The sequence below is a fragment of the Gorilla gorilla genome, chromosome 12 (assembly GCF_029281585.2).
Source record: "Gorilla gorilla gorilla isolate KB3781 chromosome 12, NHGRI_mGorGor1-v2.1_pri, whole genome shotgun sequence".
Taxonomy (NCBI): Eukaryota; Metazoa; Chordata; class Mammalia; order Primates; family Hominidae; genus Gorilla; species Gorilla gorilla.
This window is the reverse complement of record NC_073236.2, coordinates 114,315,736-114,336,485: the sequence shown is the minus strand read 5'-3', so window position 1 is coordinate 114,336,485 and position 20,750 is coordinate 114,315,736. Positions and strand designations below refer to the sequence as shown.

General features: G+C 40.0%; 1 protein-coding gene across 14 annotated transcripts in view; it reads right to left on the bottom strand.

Annotated features, from left to right (window-relative positions):
- The window catches only part of DTNB (dystrobrevin beta), a 296,213-nt gene that overhangs the window by 198,141 nt on the left and 77,322 nt on the right, over positions 1-20,750 (bottom strand). For all 14 annotated transcript variants that reach the window (XR_002004731.4, XR_010130034.1, XM_004028945.5 and 11 more), the window contains exons 7-8: positions 7,183-7,288; positions 3,273-3,439 (exon numbers count right to left, since the gene is read on the bottom strand). Coding sequence is in view for 12 of the 14 variants with exons in the window: in XM_004028945.5 (XP_004028994.1) it covers positions 3,273-3,439; positions 7,183-7,288 (273 nt within the window). In the remaining 2 variants the exon portion in view is untranslated. The remainder of the gene's footprint in view (positions 1-3,272; positions 3,440-7,182; positions 7,289-20,750) is intronic.

Below are 20,750 nucleotides of genomic sequence, written 5' to 3'. Positions count from 1 at the left end.
ATTATCACAGATGACACATTTACCAAATTGGTTACCACTATATAACATGGGTTTCTGACTTTCCCTCTCCAATGTCAGTTTCCTCATCAAGTGTGCCACGTGACTGCTAAGACAATAACACACATTTTAAGATTTTAACAGAACTCTACTTCTAGTACTAAAATTTCAGTGACTTAACACAAAGTTCTTATCATGCCTCCATCACAGTCAAGTGGGTTGCTGGATATTCTTCTCCACCCATCATTCAAGGACCCAGTTACCTTTCGCGTAATGGTTTCACCCTCCGCGGAGTCCTAATGACATTCTTTCCACCAGATAGCAGAGAGGGTACAGAAGGCACCCTGCTATTTATTAACTGTCTTCTTCTGGAAAGACACCTATCATTCTGTTCACATTCCACTGGCAAGAACTACTCACATGGTTCCATTTAGCTACACGAAGACTGAAAAGTGTAATCTAGACATGTGCCAACAAGAATAGGAAAAAAGTAACGCTGACAAGCTCCAGCAGCCTCTTTCACACTCATTAAAACTTAAGCTCCACAGGGCAGGAGTCTTTGTCCGGTTTGTTCATAGATGTATCCCAAATACCTCTTACAGGACCTGGCACACAGTAGGTGTTTAAAATACAAATTTTGAATGAAAGAATGAACAGACAGGATGAATCTCAGATATGGTACCATACGGCATTTTCTTTGTAATAAAGGCAAACAAAATGGACCAAAGACTAAAAGAATGAATTATACTGCATAGCTACTGAGATAAAACATTCAACAGAAATTTTTGGAAAAATCAAAATAAACTTCCAGGTACTACTTAAAACTCATATGTCACATCTATAATGAAAATTCTTATACTAGCTGGTTAAACACACACTTAAACTCACGTATGAGCATACAGAAACATTTGTTCAAAACATTAGTATAAACACAGCCGACAATCTCAAAGAAATTACTATTAAATTGATAGCACATCTTTTTGTTAGCTGGAAACCTCTTTACTCAGCCTCAAAATTCAGCCACATCTTCCTCAAAGAGCAAGAGCTCTGCACGTACAGAATCTTAACTTTGAAAACAAGTTACATACAGACACCTACACATACTGCTAAAAGGCCTTACCAGTATGCATCTACCATACACAAGGCATACATCCATCAAAATTCAGAGCTAATATGTTTATCACACTAGCTTCAAAATTATGCAGGATAACAATGCTTATTTTGAAAAAATTTAAGTCTCTTTAACAAAAATAAAGGAATTCATAAAACAAGCTGAAATAATAACAACATATGCAAATAAGACCTAGTTCACAATAGTGCTGTGAGGGTCAAACAGAAATGTAAGAATTCATTTGTGATTTGTATACTTTTCTGTATGTATCTTGTAACTCAATGAAAAAATTCAAGAGTAGATGAAAACATGCAAATCATAAAGCAGTATCAGTCACCTGTCTCTAAACAAATACAAAACCCCCATTTTTAAAAGAGTTATAGGTTAGCCAAATGAGGAAACTCAAACCAGGGGGAATAAGAAGTTCCCCATTCTCTTAGCCCCAACATCCGGAATAAGAATTTTCAGTAGAAATATACCAGCAAATTCAGTCATCATGAAAGGTAAAACAGCAAAAACTATCCCAGTGTAAAGAATTAGACTCTACACACACACACACACACAAAACCAGTGGAAAAAACATTAACAATTAACATAGTGAAGTACTTGTACTTTAAGAAAGCAAAAAGAAACAATTTGAAAATCTGTAAATTTTCTTTATTCAATGAGAAAGAAAAGAAACTACTGTGTTTTTTTCCTTTTTTTGGATTTTAAAAGTGGCTCTTCAACAACCACCACCACCACCAAAAAAAATGGAATTCACAACACAACAAGACCCAGGATAGGATATTCAGTTTGACAAAATTTTATCATTAATTATAACAGAAACCTATCTAGGAAAAAAAAAAGGATCTTTAACAGATTTTCAGAGATGAAGGAACTAGAGTTAAGGGTAGATGTGGGTTGAAGTTTGTTTTCCTTTTTTCTTTAATTCCTGAAGTGAGTTTATTTGCTTTTTCTTGGTTGAGTTTTAAGACAACCAAAGGGAAAATAAAAACTGGTTATTAAAGCTTTCTAAGACTTGAAGGCCAATAGGATAACCAGGCTAAAGAACCTAGATCCTGAATTATACTTCTGACCTTACATGTTTTTCTACTGTTTAGCAAACCAACCAACCAACCAACAAAAACTAGAGGAAAGATTTTAAAACAAAGGCTGTAGCAACTTTTTGGAAGGAAAATATGGCATTTTTAGGACTCTGGAAATAAACTGAGAGAAAGGAAGGAAAATAATTGATGATAACCATGTTACATAATTTATAAGAACCACAGAAAAATCAGCTATCGACTTCCGCCAAGATATTACTATTTTAAAAACTACTTTTGAAGGTAAAGACACCAATGTGGCAATGGTTGTAAAATACAATGTTTTTTCCAACTTTACAGGCATAAATACTTAACTCCTTTATTTTCTGCAACTTTCCTTGCACATTTAAACCCTACAAAAGTGAGGAAATTTTGCTTGCAAAAAGAACTTTAAGTCTTACTTAGAGCTCAAAAGAATAAGCATTGGGGGGGGAATCCCCTTGTACAGTTTTTTTGTTTGTTTGTTTGTTTGTTTGTTTTTTTGAGACAAGAGTCTTACTCTGTTGCTCAGGCTGGAGTGCAGTGGCGCAATCTCGGCTCACTGCAAGCTCCACCTCCCAGGTTCACGCCATTCTCCTGCCTCAGCCTCCCGAGTAGCTGGGACTACAGGTGCCTGCCACCACACCCGGATAATTTTTTTTTTGTATTTTTAGTAGAGACGGGGTTTCACTGTGTCAGCCAGGATGGTCTCGATCTCCTGACCTCGTGATCCGTCTGCCTCGGCCTCCCAAAGTGTTGGGATTACAGGCGTGAGCCATCGTGCCCAGCCTGTACAGTTTTAAAATAAAAAGAAACTCACTTTTTGCTTTGAAAAGAAAGCATTGCAACATTCCATTTTACTGAATAAAAGAGACCATTTCAAATGTACTATCTTTGTTTCCTGGAATTTAAAAAAATTCTGCTTTTAAAATCAAGTGAGGAAGCACAACATTTTTGCAATCCTGGCATAAATGTTAGTGTTAAGATTTTACTATATCACATCCTTATTTGGTAGGCATCCATGAGGAAACTGGCCCAGGTGCTGTTACTGATCAAACAGATTAACACTCAGGGACACAGATGAAATACAAAGCAGTTACCCAAGAGGAATGCTCCTTCATCTGGTGCTGGTTGCTGTGAGGGCCGCCGGCATGGCCACGCCAAAAGCAATTCTGGCAGAGCTGATAGTTGTGGCACTGCTGGCATCGGTACCGGAAACCCATCATACTCTCACATCGGCAGTAGGAGCACTCCACGGGATGGAAGACTTGTGGACAGGAGAGAAAAGGGGAGAAAAAAGGGCAGGAGGGAAGGGATAGAATAAAAGAAGAAAGAATAAAATTTCACTTGGAGAATAAAGTCAATACAGAGGAATACCAAAACTAATATAAAAACAAAGGTAAAAACAAAAGTAGAGCCAGATGCGGTGGCTTGCCCTTGTAATCCCAGCACTATGGGAGGCTGAGGTGGGCGGATCACTTGAGACCAGGAGTTTGAGACCAGCCTGGACAACATGGCAAAACCCTGTCTCTACTAAAATTACAAAAAAATTGGCTGCGCATGATGGCACATGCCTGTAATCTCAGTTACTCAGGAGGCTGAGGCACAAGAATCATTTGAAACCAGGAAGCAGAGGCTGCAGTGAGTGGAGACCATGCCACTGCATTCCAGCCTGGGCGACAGAGCAAGATTCTGTCTCAAAAACAAAACAAAACAAAACAAAATTAGAACTAAAGAATCTAAATTGTCTGCTAGTCTAACTAGCCATTTACTAGAAAAAAAAAGATTTAATACATCAGAAAAAAAAATTCAACACAGACTAATGGTTCTAATCTAATCATTCCAATGTACTATCAAGGGCAATACACAACTGTATGTTACAGATCGCTATTTATACTTTTAAATGTTGGTAGCATAATTGTTTCCTCTGACAATTCAACTCTGAACACAAGAAAAGGAAGTTAATAGAAAAGAGGGATAGGCCAGGCGTGGTGGCTCACGCCTGTAATCCCAGCACTTTGGGAGGCTGAGGCGGGCAGATCACGAGGTCAGGAGTTCGAGACCAGCCCGACCAACATGGAGAAACCCCGTCTCTACTAAAAATATAAAATTAGCTGATCGTGGTGGCGCATGCCTGTAATCCCAGCTACTTGGGAGGCTGAGGCTGGAGAATCGCTTGAACCTGGGAGGCGGAGGTTGCAGTGAGCCAAGATCGCACCATTGCACTCCAGCCTGGGCAACAAGGGCGAAACTCCGTCTCAAAAACAAACAAAAGAAGAAAACGAAAAGAGGGATAGAATATTCAAATCTTCATTGAACAACTCTTTCTAGCATTATATATATATAAGACCACAATCTTACTTCAATTATAGGGACTTCTAGACTTGCTTCCAAAAATATATATTAACTAGTGAATCAAGACTCAAAAAAAATTGAGTATGAGGTGAGAAAAACAATATAACAAGATTATATAGCATGATCACTAGGGACTAAAAGAAAACTAAACTCAGTAATGAGAAATCCAAAGGGTATTACTTCTAAGAAATTCAGTTTTTTGCCATCAAGGTATTTCTACGGAATGCTGGAAATGCTAATTAAGAGCATGTGTTCCAAATTAACTATACAACCTAGTATAGTTCCTCCAGAGAACAGGACTCCCTCAATCGCAGCAAATGTCAATGAGGTCAACATCTGTGCAGCCAATATTTATAATTCTAAGTAATTTAGGTTAATATTAAAAGATATATGTATGTTAGTATTAAATTACCAAATACATTCTGATAATTTTGGTTGAACATATATGTCTATGTGATTCTCCTATGTTCTCTTCCAAACCACTCAAGAGCCAATCCTTAGTCAGTGGAATGGGTGACAGGTGGAAAAGCAGAGAACCAGAATGATGAAAAAATTAACAAGTGTGTTGGGTCAATTATAAATAAGAAAGAGAAGGACTGTTCAGGTTCTGGTGTAAGTATTATTTTGGTAAAGTGCATCACTTAGTTACCTTGTTATATACTTACACTTGGATTAGTAAATCAATTTAAAAAGTGCAACTTTTGCTTAAGTGAATATTTCTCCTTATGCATAGTAATGTCAATATAATTCATGATGAACTTCATAGAGCCCAAACCAAAAAAAACCCATAAATACCATAATTTTATAATTTGTTTCTCACCATTAAAATTAAGACATACAGAAAAATATTAGTGTGATAGGTAACATTTTATTTCTAGATATTTTAATGATTTTATAACATTTCTCTGTCTCTGATAAAAATATTACAAACCATATACATTGAGAATGTAATCAATAAATTATACACTTTATAAAAGTCACAAAAAAATGTTGATGGATAATAATACATCTTGACAAGTGAGGCTCTTTCTACTTGTTATAGCAAGTACAAAACTTTCTACTTGTTATAGCAAGTTTCTACTTGTTATAGCAAATACAAAATGATTTTATGAAAACCAATTGGACATAAAACTACTAAACACTTAAGGCTATAAAAGCATTGCTCTCCAAAATTTAAATCTATCCAAGAATCCTGTTTTAAAAATTTTGCTGTTTTAGTCTGGAGAGATTCTGGTCCTTTAAGAAATGAATCCTTAATCTGAGGTACTTGTGAACTAAAGCCATAGTTGGGTAAAAGGCTGAGAAAATTTTATTCTGAAGTATGGATAGGAAAGCGAGAAAATAAAAACAGTATGGATGTTTATTTTATTCTTCCAGGGAGGATAAAAGTGGACTCTTGGCTCTTCCTCGTTTTCTTTTGAGGAATGAAGAAAGGCAAGAGCCTGGAGAGAGGGAAGGTTACTAGAAACACAATGGCCTTCCCCTTAACAAACTCCAACAACCTAAAGGAGGAGATAAACTGATGGCAAGAACAGGAAAAATTAAGAAGTCACTAAGAGATAAATACCATTTTAACTCAAAGCAAAACAAAGATTTATGTCAAATTACTGGGAGGGACACCAAGAATAGTTTCAAGGCAAAATGGTGAAGGAAAAAAAAATGAGGGAAAAAAAAGGGAACCCACTGTTAAATTATATCTTGGCTATTTTTCTTTAAATCATTCCAAAATAATTATAGTTTTAGCAGTTGATATAGCATATATACAGTTTTTTAGAGATATGAGTTTGATAAAGAGGAAGCAGGAAGTCATGGCTAAAAATCAGTTGGGCTCAAACAAGAAACAATCATCTGGAATCTTAGGGAGGAAAAGCCTATAGTTGAAGTTGTATGACCTGATATGACTACTATAGTATCCTTTCTTTTTTTTTTTTTTTTGAGACAGAGTCTCACTCTGTCACCCAGGCTGGATGCAGTGGTGCGATCTCAACTCATTGCAGCCTCCACCTCCCAGGTTCAAGCAATTCTCCTGCCTCAGCCTCCCAAGTAGCTGGGATTATAGGCACCCACAACCACGCCCGGCTAATTTCTGTATTTTTAGTAGAAACAGGGTTTTGCCATGTTGGCCAGGCTGGCTGGAACTCCTGATCACAAGTGATCCACCCGCTTCGGCCTCCCAAAGTGCTGGAATTACAGGTGTGAGCCACCATGCCCAGCCTACTTCTTGGTATCCTTTTTAAAGTAGTAAGTCTCTGCGAGATCAGCCTGGCCAGCATAGTGAAACCCCATCTCTACTAAAAAGATAAAAATTAGCCAGGTGTGGTGGCCGGCACCTGTAATCCCAGCTACTCGGGAGGCTGAGGTGACAGAATTGCTTGAACTCGGGAGGTAGAGGTTGCAGTGAGCCAGGATTGCACCACAGCACTCCAGCCTGGGCAACAGAGTGAGACTCTGTCTCAAAAAAAAAAAAAAGTAATAAGTACCCTCCCTTTTTTAAAAAAAAATTCTTCTGAAAGCCAAAACCACAAAATGAAATGACAGAATGACAGCAAATGTCAACTGTAATTTTCAATGATATTAATAGCTAAGGACATTGCAAATAATCAGTTCCTATACTTTCTATAGCATGCGGAATTGAACAATAAAAGTTCTGCTTACCATTCTCAACATGGGCAAGCCTGTGCATGAGAGGTAGCCAGACAAGGCACTGGGGAGGAGGGTCAGCCATCATCGTGTCTAAAAACATATTTAGCATTATCTTTCTCTGTAAAGAGAAGAAAAACAAACATACTTTAAGTTTTTTAGGAATCTCCAAACTCCAAGTTTAATTTAGGATTTTTCCCATCCAAACTTTAGTGAATTACACGGTAAATTTTATAGCAAAATAAAATATTTTACATTACTACAGACACTACTACATGCTGTACTTTACACTACTACTATTAGTATATTCAAATGTATTCCCATATACATTATTTTATTTTAGTCAACTGTATAAGGTAAACTAGGTTAGACATTACTATATTCACTTTACAGATAAGCAAATAAAGCATTTAAAGGTTCTGTAGTGGCCTGGCCCAAATCAGACACAAACCCAAGACTGTCCTTCAAGTTACGATTTCCGCTTTCCAGAGGAAGAGAAGACACCCCACGCCCAAGTATAAGAGCAGGGACTGTGGCTGGTTGTCTACCATATTTCCAGCTCTCCTAACAGTGCCTGGCACACAAGATGCACTTAAGTAACTATTGAAAAGATAATAATAATAATTTGAAGGGCAAACACCTAGACATCATTTAACAACTTTCTCATTTACAGAAGAGAAAACAGAAGCTTAAAGTAGTTTAAATAATTTGACAACATCATAGAGATAGTTACAATAAGGATGAGATTGGAACCTACATGTCCAAATGCCCATCACGATGCTCCTGTTATACCATCTCCCTAGCTAGACTGCATTTTTCTGTTCTATCTTTATTTCTCTTTTTAACAAATATATAGTAAGCTTCCACTGTATATGAAACACTGAAAGAGTATGTCCCACTTAGACACCAAATTAGAAAGCAGTCTAGAAAGATAAGATAGAAATAGAGTTATATGATATAGAGAGAACAAATTCTCCACAATATTTCAAATTAATGAATTTTCTTTTTATTTTCTCCAGCCCACATGACACCTTTCCAGCTCCAAAGAAAAGGAAAAAGGAGCTGAAAGTCCCGGTCACACAACTCAACAAGATAGTTCCGTGATTGTAACCTGGACATGAAAACCTCACTTCAAATTGTTCCAAAAGAAGAGCCCAGACAACAGGGCACACACTCAGGAGGTGCATGGCCATCGGCTGCCTCCTCCATGTCCTGATCCCACCATTCAGAGGCAGGGTGGTGGCTGGGGCGAAGCCAAAAGCACACCCAGAATTTCACCTTGGTCTCTCCCAAGTAACTGTTCTCAGTCCCACCACTTTCTTAATGTGAAGAACAGAATATAAAAAATATAGGTGTTTCCCCATAAAATGTTTAAATCATTTATTTCGGGGGGGGGGAAGGTAGAAAAGATAAAATTGGTTAGGGCTGACCTAAAGATATTGCTGGCTGATTACAAAATAACTCTAATTTTTACCACTAAAAAATATATATTTAACACAAACTGGAAGCGAGGAGCGAAGACACTGTGATGCTTGGCCTGAAGGATGGAGGCCCCCAGGGACGCCATCAGACCAACCACCGGAACCTCCCAACAAGAGTTCCTGTCTCGCAAGGCTCAAGACTAGACAGACTTATTCCTCTGCATCTTTCTAGCGACTGGGAGAATCTTGATTCCAGTATACGTAAATTGGAGGTCATCTTATTGAGAATAATATTTAAAATAAGAAACTGCTTAATGGGGAATAGAAAAGGGAGGTAGAGTAGAAGGCACAGCAGGAAAGAAGCTGTGCAATAAAAATCTGGAAAAGATGAAGAAAGCCGAGGGACAGTCTCATCTCCAGAAAGCCTGCAGGCCGGCAGGAAGTAGTTAAGTAACTGGACAGTTCCTCAATTTAACTTCTAATATGGAACTACTGTGGGGGCAGGAGGAGCTGAGAGCTACGCAAAAGGGCTGACAGAATGATTGGCCGTATGGAGCTGTCATTCAAAGGGCCTCTACACATCACTGAGCACTGATGTTGAAGCATGAGAAGTACCTATCCAAATAGGCTAAATAAAGGTTACCCTAAGTGTTTTCCATCTCAGGATCCAAGAATACTATTGTTTGAGACCTTGGTGGGATCTGAGAGGAACCAGTGAATAACATTAAAAACCATAAAGCCACCTAATATTTGAATGCAGGAACAGATATGGAAAATGCCTCTATGGACATCCAAATAACCAACAAACCAAGATAAAGTCAAAAGTATCTATTTAAAATTATTGAGATTGGCTGGGCGTGGCAACTCACACCTGTAATCCCAGCACTTTGGGAGGCCAAGGTGGGCAGATGGTTTGAGACCAGCCTGGCCAACATAGTGAAACCTCATTTCTAATAAAAATACAAAAATTAGCTGGGTGTGGTGGTGGGTGCCTGTAATCCCAGCTACTTGGGAGGCTGAGACAGGATAATGGCTTGAACCCAGGAAGCAAAGGTTGCAGTGAGCCAAGATATCACCACTGCACTCCAGCCTGAGTGACGCAGTGAGATTCCGTCTCAAAATATATATATATATATATACACACACATACACATGTATATAAAATAAAATTATCGAGATAGAAGATGCTAGAAAATTTTTAGCTAGTAAAAAGTGGCGAACGAAACTAAATGTATCATATCCTTTGTCATAAATTAAAAGTTTAATATTTCTATAGCTTGTGTTAAAAATTACATTTTTTTAATCCACTTATAATTCTAATACTACTTTCTCTAAAAAGTTTTGATTTGCCTACCATGGAATTTTTGTGTTTTTTTGTTGTTGTTTTTTGAGACGGAGTCTCGCTCTGTTGCCAGGCTGGAGTGCAGTGCAGTGGTGCAACCTTGGCTCACTGCAACCTCCGACTCCCTGGTTCAAGCAATTCTTCTGCCTCAGCCTCCCGAGTAGCTGGGATTACAGGCATGCGCCACTACGCCCAGCTAATTTTTGTATTTTTAGTAAGATGGGATTTCACCATGTTGGCCAGGATGGTCTCGATCTCCTAACCTCGTGATCCACCCACTTCGGCCTCCCAAAGTGCTGGGATTACAGGCGTGAACCACTGCACCCGACCATGGAGTTTTTTTTTTAAATCTTCAAGATGACAAGGTAGAATTAGATTTTGATATCTCTGAAGACTCTCATAAATAAACTTAGGATCAATCTCCAAAAATTGTCCTAAAGTCACACCATATATGACGTTTTCTAAAAACGTGAGGAATGAAACTAGCAGAGCCATGTCCAAGCACTCTTGTCTTCCACCAACCATGTGATCTGGAGAAAATCACTGAACATCTCTGAGTTTCAGTTTTCTCATCTTTCAAGGGCTAAAATAGCAGTTCTCTGTGTGATCAGGGAACCCCTGGAAGGTATTTAAACATTTTCATGGAGTTTCACGGAGCTTTGGAATATTTCATAATAATACTAAGACATTATTGGTCTTTTTCAATCTAATTCTCTGAAGAGTGTACAGTGGGGTTTTCCAGAGACAATGTGATGAAGCCACAATTATCTGAAAAGGCTACTAAAAGACTCTCCCTTTCCCAACTATATAGCTGTCTGGGGCCAAATTTTCTTCCATATTTTAACCAAAAGAGCATATCACAACAGATTGAATGGATAAGCAAACATGGGAATCCATGTGTCTTCTATAGAGGCAAATATTAAAGATAAGCAAAAATACAAAACCATGGCACTCTTCTCATTAAATTTTTGTTTTGAAATAGTTATTTGTCATAAAAATGTTATTTATGTTAACATATAATAGGTTCATTATTTTTAAGTGACTTAATTTTCTTTTATTTCTCAATTTTACTTTTTTTTTTTTTTTTGAGACAGAGTCTCACTCTTTTGCCCAGCCTGGAGTGCAGTGGCTCGATTTTGACTCACTGCAACCTCCACCTCCCAGGTTCAAGCAATTGTCCTGCCTCAGCCTCCTAAGTATCTGGGACTACAGGCGTGTGCCACCATGCCCGGCTAATTTTTGTATTTTTAGTAGAGACGGGGTTTCACCATGTTGGCCAGGCTGGTGTTGAACTCCTGACCTCAAGTGATCCACCTGCCTCAGCCTCCCAGAGTGCTGGGATTACAGGCGTGAGCCACCATGCCAGCCTCAATTTTAACTTCTAATATGGAAATACTGACAGACTTAACCCATATAAATAAAAGCTCTTTGGGGTCCTCAATAATTTTTACAGTATAATGAAGTCCTGAGACCAAAAATTTTGAGACCTTTTAGGAGAGGCTTCCCATCTCTAAAATTCCATGACTCAATAAATAATTTTATGAAAGGCAGGTTGGCTCTTTTTGTCCCCTATCTTTTTATTTTGTTTTTGCTCTTGAGTTGAACACATTCTTTGCATTTCTCCATTTTTTAAAGAGCTTAATATTAATATGAACTATAATAAAATGCAAATCATGCATTCCCACAATTCTCATTTTTCTCTATTTCCCTCCAGATGTATATATATTTCTACATACTTGTGAACAGAATAGATATGAATACATCATCTGTTTTTTCACTTAACGTTCTATTAAACATCTTGTTTTGTACAAATTCTTCATTTCTAATCCTTTTAACAGCTGCCTGATCCACTGAGCGAAACCACCATGATTTATGCCTCCCTCTATAAAACACTGAGACTGCTTTTATCACTGTACGCAGTCTCATATTTTTTCTTAGAAACAAGCGTTTGTTTGTTGCTCTTTGTTATTCTAATCTAGACTGACAACTATTACCCTACATGCCATTCTCACTTCCCTTCCTCCACCCTTGACTACCTCTTCCCATTTTTAAAAGGGGAGAGGAGTAACCCCTTAAAAATGAAAAATCCAGTATCAATAAAATAACATGAGAAAATAAAATAATTTTGCTATAGATCATCATTGCTACAGTCTCCAACTTCATCATTTCCAACAAAAACTCCTATAATGTGCAACATATAAATATTTACCCATTGCCTTATCATTTAAATGATGTATGACATTTAGTTAACTGTCTTGAAAGGGACACTTCTAAAGTTTTCAGGTTAAAACATTTTTATGCAAACTTCTGAGTATAGTTACAGAGATATTTTATCTGACAAGGGCAAACATACATTAATCAGAGTTACAGAGTTGTTGTAACTGAAAGGGGCAGTCTTTCAATTATTTTCACACTGAATTTCCCTACATCACAGATTTATTTTGGACTTTGAAAATAAGAGTAATTTATAATGACAAAATAATATAATGTTACTCTGCTTTTTATTAGAGATATTTTTATTTGTTATGGATAAAGGAAAGATTAGAAAAACTTCAAATATTCTGAAATACTATATTTCTCTCATTGCAAAGATTATTTCCTTTGAGAAAATCATGGAATAATATCAATGAAAACAAGGATGCAAGTACATTATGAAGTTTAAGCTTTCATTAGAATTCAAACCAAAATTACTAATTTTCTCATGTCATACTTAACTTAAAATGCTTCATTAAGCACAGGCGGCCGGGTGCGATGGCTCACACCTATAATCCCAACACTTTGGGAGGCTGAGGCAGGCGGATCACTTGAGGTCAGGAGTTTGAAACCAGCTTGGCCAACATGGTGAAACCCCATCTCACTAAAAATACAAAAATTCGCCAGGTGCGGTGGTGGGCACCTGTAATCCTAGCTACTCGGGAGGCTGAGGCAGGAGAATTGCTTGAACTCAGGAGGTAGAGGTTGCAGTGAGTCGAGATTGCGCCACTGCACTCCAGCCTGGGCGACAGAGCATGACTCTGTCTCAAAAAAAAAAAAAAAAAAAAGTTTAAAAAATCATTCAATTAATCCAGGAAATAGTAAGTATCGATTGTTTTCCAGACACTGTCAGTCACCGGGGATGGAAAGCTGAAGGAGAGCAAGGTCCCTCCCTTCAGGGCATAACTGAGCTGTAGGTAACATGTCATGGAAGTAGAGAAGAGGACACAATCCTAAGATGAAAGATTAAAAACATCAAAGAAAAAGGCATATTTTTGCTAGGATGTGGAATCTGAAGCCTTTTTTGGAGGAGAGACAGAAAGTCAGGGGTTACTGGCATTTCAGTGAGAACTAAGAATATAAACAAAGACAAAAAGTTTGACTGCTTTGACTCACTCAAAACAGGTTACTCAAAACAAGAGAAATGCAAATCAAAACTACACTGAGATAACATTTCTCACCCATCAGATTGGCAAAAATTCAAGTGTGGGAACATGTGCTGTTGGCAAGGCTGTGGAGAGACAGATGCTCTCGCACAACACTGAGGGGGATGTAAACAGTGCAACCCCATGGCCCTGTGGCAACAGCTAAAAAGATCCCATGGTATGCTAAGGGTAGGAGCAGGAGAGGGATGGGGTAGAGTGGGAGCAATCAGGAATGGCGGTGAAAAGATAAGACTGTGGTTCGACTGCTGAGAGCCACAACGTCACGCTAAGCAGCTTATCCAGCAGGCAATGAGGAGTGAGTCGAGTTTTTTATGAAAAATAAGTACATCAACAGAGCTGTATTGCAAAATGATGATTTAAACTCAAATTTGCTTATGATTAAAAGGAATAATAAAACCAACATCTGAGAAAGCACACTCCTCTTCCTTAGGCTGCCATTGAGCCAATGAATAAAGTGACGAGGAGACCAGGGTCCTTCGTTTTTTGGGTGATGAATTTTTCTGCTTTACTTGAATACTAGTTAGTCATACATAAAGCAGTAAGGCAGAGGGGACACTGGAAGTCCAGAATGGGACTACACACTGGACTGTGCCACCAATGAACACCAAGAATGACCTGGACCGACAGCCCCACACCCCACAGGCTGGGGAACTTCTTTCAGCTCATGAATCATCAGTGGGGAAGCGGGGGGAAGGGGTGCTTTCCCAGAGCATGTGGACAGCAAGTACTGCTAACAAAAATCCTTTTCTAAAAAGAAAACAATCTTGAAGCCACTTGTCATTTCTATGTAAGGATTCATTTAGTAAGACACTCTCTCCTTCACAGGCCCAACTAGAATAAAATCTCACTTCTAGGTCTCTACAATTTTGTTCAATCTAATTATGCTAGTGAGACAGGCCTCATTACTATAGAGACCTGATCATAATAAAACCCATTCTACACCCTGCATTTCATCCCATCTAAGATGCACTTATAAGATCACTTGTAAGATACACCATTATTTTTTTTTCTACCCCTAAGAAAGAAAAGCACTCAGCCAATTTAACTAACTCAATGACTTAATTAACCATAATCCTTCGTGACATGTGAATTGGTCACACCAGCCTCTTGATGGACTGAAATTCCTTTCATCTATTCAGGGGAACTTGGCAGTTTGGTCTACCTTCAGATGCAATGCTTTAGTGTGACAATAAATTATTTTGGTTATATCTCAGTAATAAAAAAATACAACTTCATCTATTTGGGGATATCCTTTTTTAAAAAGGCTCTATAAAGCCTCCTTAAAAAAAAAAAAAGGCTCTAAAAAGCACCTGGTTGTTGCTTTGCAAAATAATATGGAATTCCTCCAATGCTGAATATTTGTTTTACTAACATCCAGTGTATTCCCCTCTATTCTGTCCACACCTTTCTGCATTTATAACAACATTGTCTTTAATGCCAAATCACAGTATACTCTCTTCCGAGAACTTTTTTTTTTGAGACGGAGTCTCCCTCTATTGCCAGGCTGGAGTGCAGTGGCATGATCTCAGCTCACTGCAACCTCTGAATCCCAGGTTCAAGCGATTCTCTGGCCTCAGCCTCCCAAGTAGCTGGGACTACAGGCGCACGCAGCACCACGTGCAGCTAATTTTTGTATTTTTAGTAGTGATGGGGTTTCACCATGTTGGCCAGGATAGTCTCAATCTCTTGACTCTGTAATCCGCCTGCCTCGGCCTCCCAAAGTGCTGGGAGTACAGGCGTGAGCCACTGTGCCTGGCCTCTGAGAACATTTTAAATGACAACACATGTAGTGCCAAAAGTGGATACAACTCAGTTGAAGTGACAACAAATGATCAGGTATGATCAAGTTCACACATGTGCAGGAAATGACAGCCCATCATAACCACTGCCTAACCAACTGCAATTGTGAGGTATCATTGGCTATATATCTCAGAATATTGTTATATATTGGCTATATATATATATATATTGGCTATATATATATATAGCCAATCTCTGAGATTGGCTATATAACATCAGAAATATTAAGATATGAAAAAGTGTCTTCAAATCAATGAAACACTACTAATCCACACCAAAGTACACAGTAGCAAAGGGTTGCTAATGGAGATTATAAAATCTCCTTAATTAGAATACCTATGAAATAACAAATATAGATACACCTGCCAGGCAATGCTTGCCAAACTCTATTCAATGTCCAGGAAAACAAAGTCAGAACATCCGAAAGACGTCTCACTTCAAAGTGAGGAGAAAAATCATTTCGCTACATAGCTGGAGAGAATATTTTGTCAAATGTAATCAGAGGACACCTCCAGGCATGAAATATTGTTGTTATTCTTAAAATTAACCAGCAATAGTATAATCCCATTTTTATACAATTGCCACTGACTCCGTGAATCAAGGGAAATGTGGCATGGTGTCCAATAAAGTGTTATCAACAGTATCTCCTGCATACATTGATTGTAAAAATGTGTCTACTTTCCTATCTGCTCACTTCTCCTCCCTTTCTCTCCATTCTTTGCTTATTCAGGTTTCTTTTTCTTTTCTTTTCTTTTTTTTTTTTTTTTTTGAGATGGAGTCTCACTCTGTCGCCCAGGCTGGAGTGCTGTGGTGCCATCTCGGCTCACTGCAATCTCTGCCTCCTGGGTTCAAGCAATTCTCCTATCTCAGCCTCCTGAGTAGCTGGGACTACAGGCGCCCGCCACCACGCCTGGCTAATTTTTGTATTTTTAGTAGAGACGAGGTTTCACCACGTCGGCCAGGCTGTCTTGAACTCCTGACCTCAGGTGATCCACCCACCTCAGCCTGCTGGGATTACAGGCGTGAGCCACCATGCCCAGCCTCAGGTTTCCTTTTCATAAAGATAGGCATCAAATTAAAAATTCCCTGCAAGGTGGGTTGAACTCTTCGAACTAAAGTCAATATTGTTACAGGATTCCTGGGGTGATGCTTTTCCTTTGTGGCCAGTGGCACCTTTGCCCGAGTTTTGCTTGGGCCCACTGGACTCGTTACACCCACTCGGCCTGGCAGGCTGCACTCGGCTCACGCTACCAGCCTGGATCCCACGCCTACCAAGGGCGAGCCAGGTGCAGAGCAGTGAAGGGAGTGTGAAGGAGTGTGGGGTCCGGCCACTATGCACAGCCAGGCATGCCAGCTGCAGTGGGGCAGGCAGCTCCAGCCACCAGCACGGGCCCTGGCTCTCTGTGAGGCTGCACTGGACCAGGCGTACTGCAAGCTGCTTCCATAGCTGGCACCAGCGAACACGGTGGCACCCAGAAGCTTGGAGACGCCAGGAACCGCAGAGCCCCAAGGAGGGTATTACAGCCCTGGCCTGGGGAGCTCCTACGTCTGGGCTCCCCAGAGGGGTACAGCTCTTTTCTCCTTCTTTCTTCTTCTTGTTGCCCACAACATGGCAAGCAAGGGGCATATTTCAGCCCTGTTTGCATTATAGCTCTTTTAGACTTGCCATTTTGTGGGTCCCGAGTTCCTGTCCTGTACCCAGGAAGATTGAGGTATGTGGACAAGTGGAGGGTAAGCAAGGCAAAGAGGAACTTTATTGAGCAACAGAACAGTTCGGAGGAGACTCGCAATGGGTAGCTCCTCTCCACAGCCAGGGTGTCCTGACAAGTGTTCAGCTCTCAGCATAGAGGAGACTCTGGAGTGGGTAGCTCCCCTCTGCAGCTGATCGTCCTGATGTCTCTTCAGCTCTCAGCAGAGAGGAGACCCTGGCAGGGTAGCTCCTCTCTGCAGCTGGTTGTCCCATCATTTCTTCAGCTCTTAGCAGACAGGAGACTCTGGGGTGGGTAGCTCCTCTCCATAGCTGGTAATCATTTGTTCGAGTTTGCCTGAGTTCAGGGCTTTTGTGGGTCTTAAAGGGGAGAAAGCGCATGCTGACAGGTTCATGGGTGGCCATGAGTGGTCTTGGAAAAAGCACCACAAGTTCCCACTCCAGTCCATGGGACTAGCAGCCTGACCCCCAGGCTTCAGGCCCTCCCTGTCTTGAAGGTGGGGCTTCACCGGGGACCCACGCCCTTCCACCCAGGGGCCTGTCTGTCTCCTACTGCTGTTCATGGCACCCAGGTGTTCGTGCCAAGGGGCACCTGCAGGCCAGTGCCAAGCTGCCCTCAGGCCCCTGTGGCCTTCCTCCCATGCTCATCAGTGCCCAAAGTCTGGGGGTGCTGAGGTGGCAGGGGGCTGGCATGTCAGTGCTGCCCCGAGTGTGTGCACACCTGGCCAGGCAGCAACAGTGCCTGAGCTCGGCCTCAGCCTCGCTCTGACACTGGAGCAGGTGTTGGGAGCAGGGAGATGCCAGGCAGCGGGAGCAGACCCCTCCAAGCCTGCAGGGGCAAGGGCAGCCTTCCCAGGCCCCTGACAGTGCACAGATGCCTGGTCTGCAGCCATGGCTTGACCGGCTGCAGCTGCGCCCAGGGAAGGCAAAGCTCCCACCCTGTCAACTGAGAATAGGGTGGAGCTTCTGCCTGTTCCTGGCTCCCACCAGCTCTATGGAGCATGCAGCCCCAGCCACGCCTCCCCCAGTGCAGCCAGCATCGTGGCAGTGGCTGTTCTAGATGGGACACAGATGCCATTAATATGAAGACCTAATAAATAACAAATAGCATCTCCTTTCTAAGGAGAAATATTGCACTTTCCAAAACTCTAAAGTTTGGAAAATTTGGGGAGAAATTTAAATACATTTACTGCTTAAACAACTTTTAAGCGTCAAAAGTCAGTTAGTTTGTAAACTCTGAAGAATGTTAATATATCTGGGCTACTCAGCAAAGTATTAGTCTTGGGGTGCTATAACAATACTATGTTCAGACAATAATCACAATCACAAATTTGCAATGACAATTTTTCTATTATTAAAATTCTTAAAAATATATCAAAGTAGAGAGAATAGTATAATACGCCCATCCCGGCCAGGTGCACTGGCTCACACCTGTAATCCCAGCTCTTTGGGTGGCTGAGGCAGGAGGATCACCTGAGATCAGGAGGTCGAGATCAGCCTGGCCAACATGGTGAAACCCCATCTCTACTAAAAATACAAAAATTAGCCAGGCATGGTGGCAGGCACCTGTAATCCCAGCTACTTGGGAGGCTGAGGCAGGAGAATCGCTTGAACCTGGGAGGCAGAGGTTGCAGTGAGCTGAGATTGCGCCAATGTACTCCAGCCTGGGTGACAGAGTGAGACTCCATCTCAAAAAAAAAAAAAAAAAAAAGCCTACCCAGCTTCAACAGTTCTTAACATATGACTAATTTGGTTTCATTTTTGCTTTCGCTTTCCCTCCAACCTTCATTATTTTGGGGCAAACTCCAGACATACTATCTCTTAAATTAACTTTTCCCCAATTTTTTTTAATAATGGACATCCAGGATGCTTCTGGTTTGGGGCTAGTATGAATATAGTTGATAAGAGCACTCCTGAAAAGTCTTAAAACCTAGGATTAGGTTTTAATTTAATTGCTAGGTCATGAGGAGGTGTCAGATTAGTTTTATTAAGAAACCACCAGGGCTTCTTGCAGTTTGTTAAGAGTACTGGATGCTCCAAATATCTTTACCAATATTCGAAGTCAGTATTTAATTTTAGCTATCCTAATAGATGGGTTCTGCTGAATTAACTTATAAACGCATCTAATTTCTCTTGTGTTTTAAAAACAACTAAACTACATAATCCACAGACCTTATTTTGGGTTAGTTTCCCAGGCAAAAAAAAAAAAATGTGTTTTAAAAAAGAATTAAAACTATATTAAAATAAACCAATGGGTAATTCTCTTCATATCATTAAAAAAAAGCATTTCTGCTGTAATGTGTTACATTAAGAAAGAAGCTGAAATTTCTTTACATCAAAATGCTATAATGGAAAGGTGTGCAGAGTACAACACTGTGGACTTAAAAATCATAAGGTATATGAGGAAAACAGAGTTGGAACAACCACTAAGAATCTACATGGCTTTGTAAATAGAGGACAAACAAAATAATCAGCCAAACTAAATCCCCCCAGGTGCATGCACTGGTATCACTGTCGGATGGTGTCTTTCAGCCTTCAATCCTGAGCCACTGATTTCCTTCTTCATGAGACGAGCATATAACTTCCAAAATAGATTGGTTTCATCAAAACTAGATATCGGATCCAGGGGAAAGCTTAATTCTGTCCATCGATCATGTGAGCACAGGAGGCAAAACGTCTTCACAGCCTCTTCACTCAGCTGCAGCTTCATCATCACAGCACTGCAGAAAGCGAAGCAGCTCATGGGTCCTTGAAACCAGTCACTTCTCTCCCTAAAGGAAGGTACTGCAGGATTTTCAGCTTCTTTCTTAAAATAGTCATACTTTCTCTTTAATTGTGATCGCCTTTTTGTTCAGCCCAGAACATCAAAATGCTGGAGGAAAGTGCATATGAAAAAACAATGCAATTTCTAATTTGCATCAACATTGTTTTCTATCTGATGACGTTTAAGAGCTGATTCTCATTAAGGAAACACATACTGAAGCAAAACAAACTATGAGAAAAGCCCATTTTCAAAAAGAAACGCAAAGCTCATTGAATTTAACTCTTGCAGCATGAAACTTTGTCCAAGCTGTCTCACTTCTTGGTCAATATATCAGTATATTCTATGAGTGATTTCTATTTCCCCTGAGCGTTTTTTCTTTTTTAACATTTTCATGGACTGAGATAAACTTCTCTTTTCCAAATTTGACATATACAAAAATGCAGATTGATTTTTTTTTACAGGAATATGAATGAAGCAGGTAAAAAGTAATGATCAGGTTGTGAGTTCAAAGCCCTCACAATTATGTATGTCATAAGGTTAATTTGCAGAATCCTAGATAGCATTCTTAGAATTAACAACTGCACTTTTAAAAATTTCTTCAACATTTTAAACTGTTATTCCAACACCAGATTCTCATCGGAATACTCACGTTGCAATTAAATTAAAGATTAGGTTTATACCCCACATAACTGTCATCCATTTCTCAGTGTTCATCACTGATAGTTCTTTGTATAAATTCCCTTCCCCGTTCCAATACCATTTTGCTTAAGAGTACCATTCCAGAACTTGATCCATTTTTAGCCTGACCTCCAGGAAGCATCTTGTGTGAAAAGCCATGTGTACACCATACACAAGATTACCCCAGAGTATTGTGTGGGCCACCATGGAAGGTGATGATACCTCCAAGGCAGCAGCAGGAGCAGCAGTGAGACGGGCTCCAGATAAAAAATGCAGGAGAGCTGTGACTTCATCATACTCATCTTCACTTACGTCCCTGAAGGGCACGTTAACACCTGAAGGACACTCTTGTACCAGGATTATGTTCAGACAACCTCACATCATTTGAAAATGCATATTCGGGGAGGGGGGGGAAATGTGAACTATGTTTCATTAGAATAAATCAAAGCAT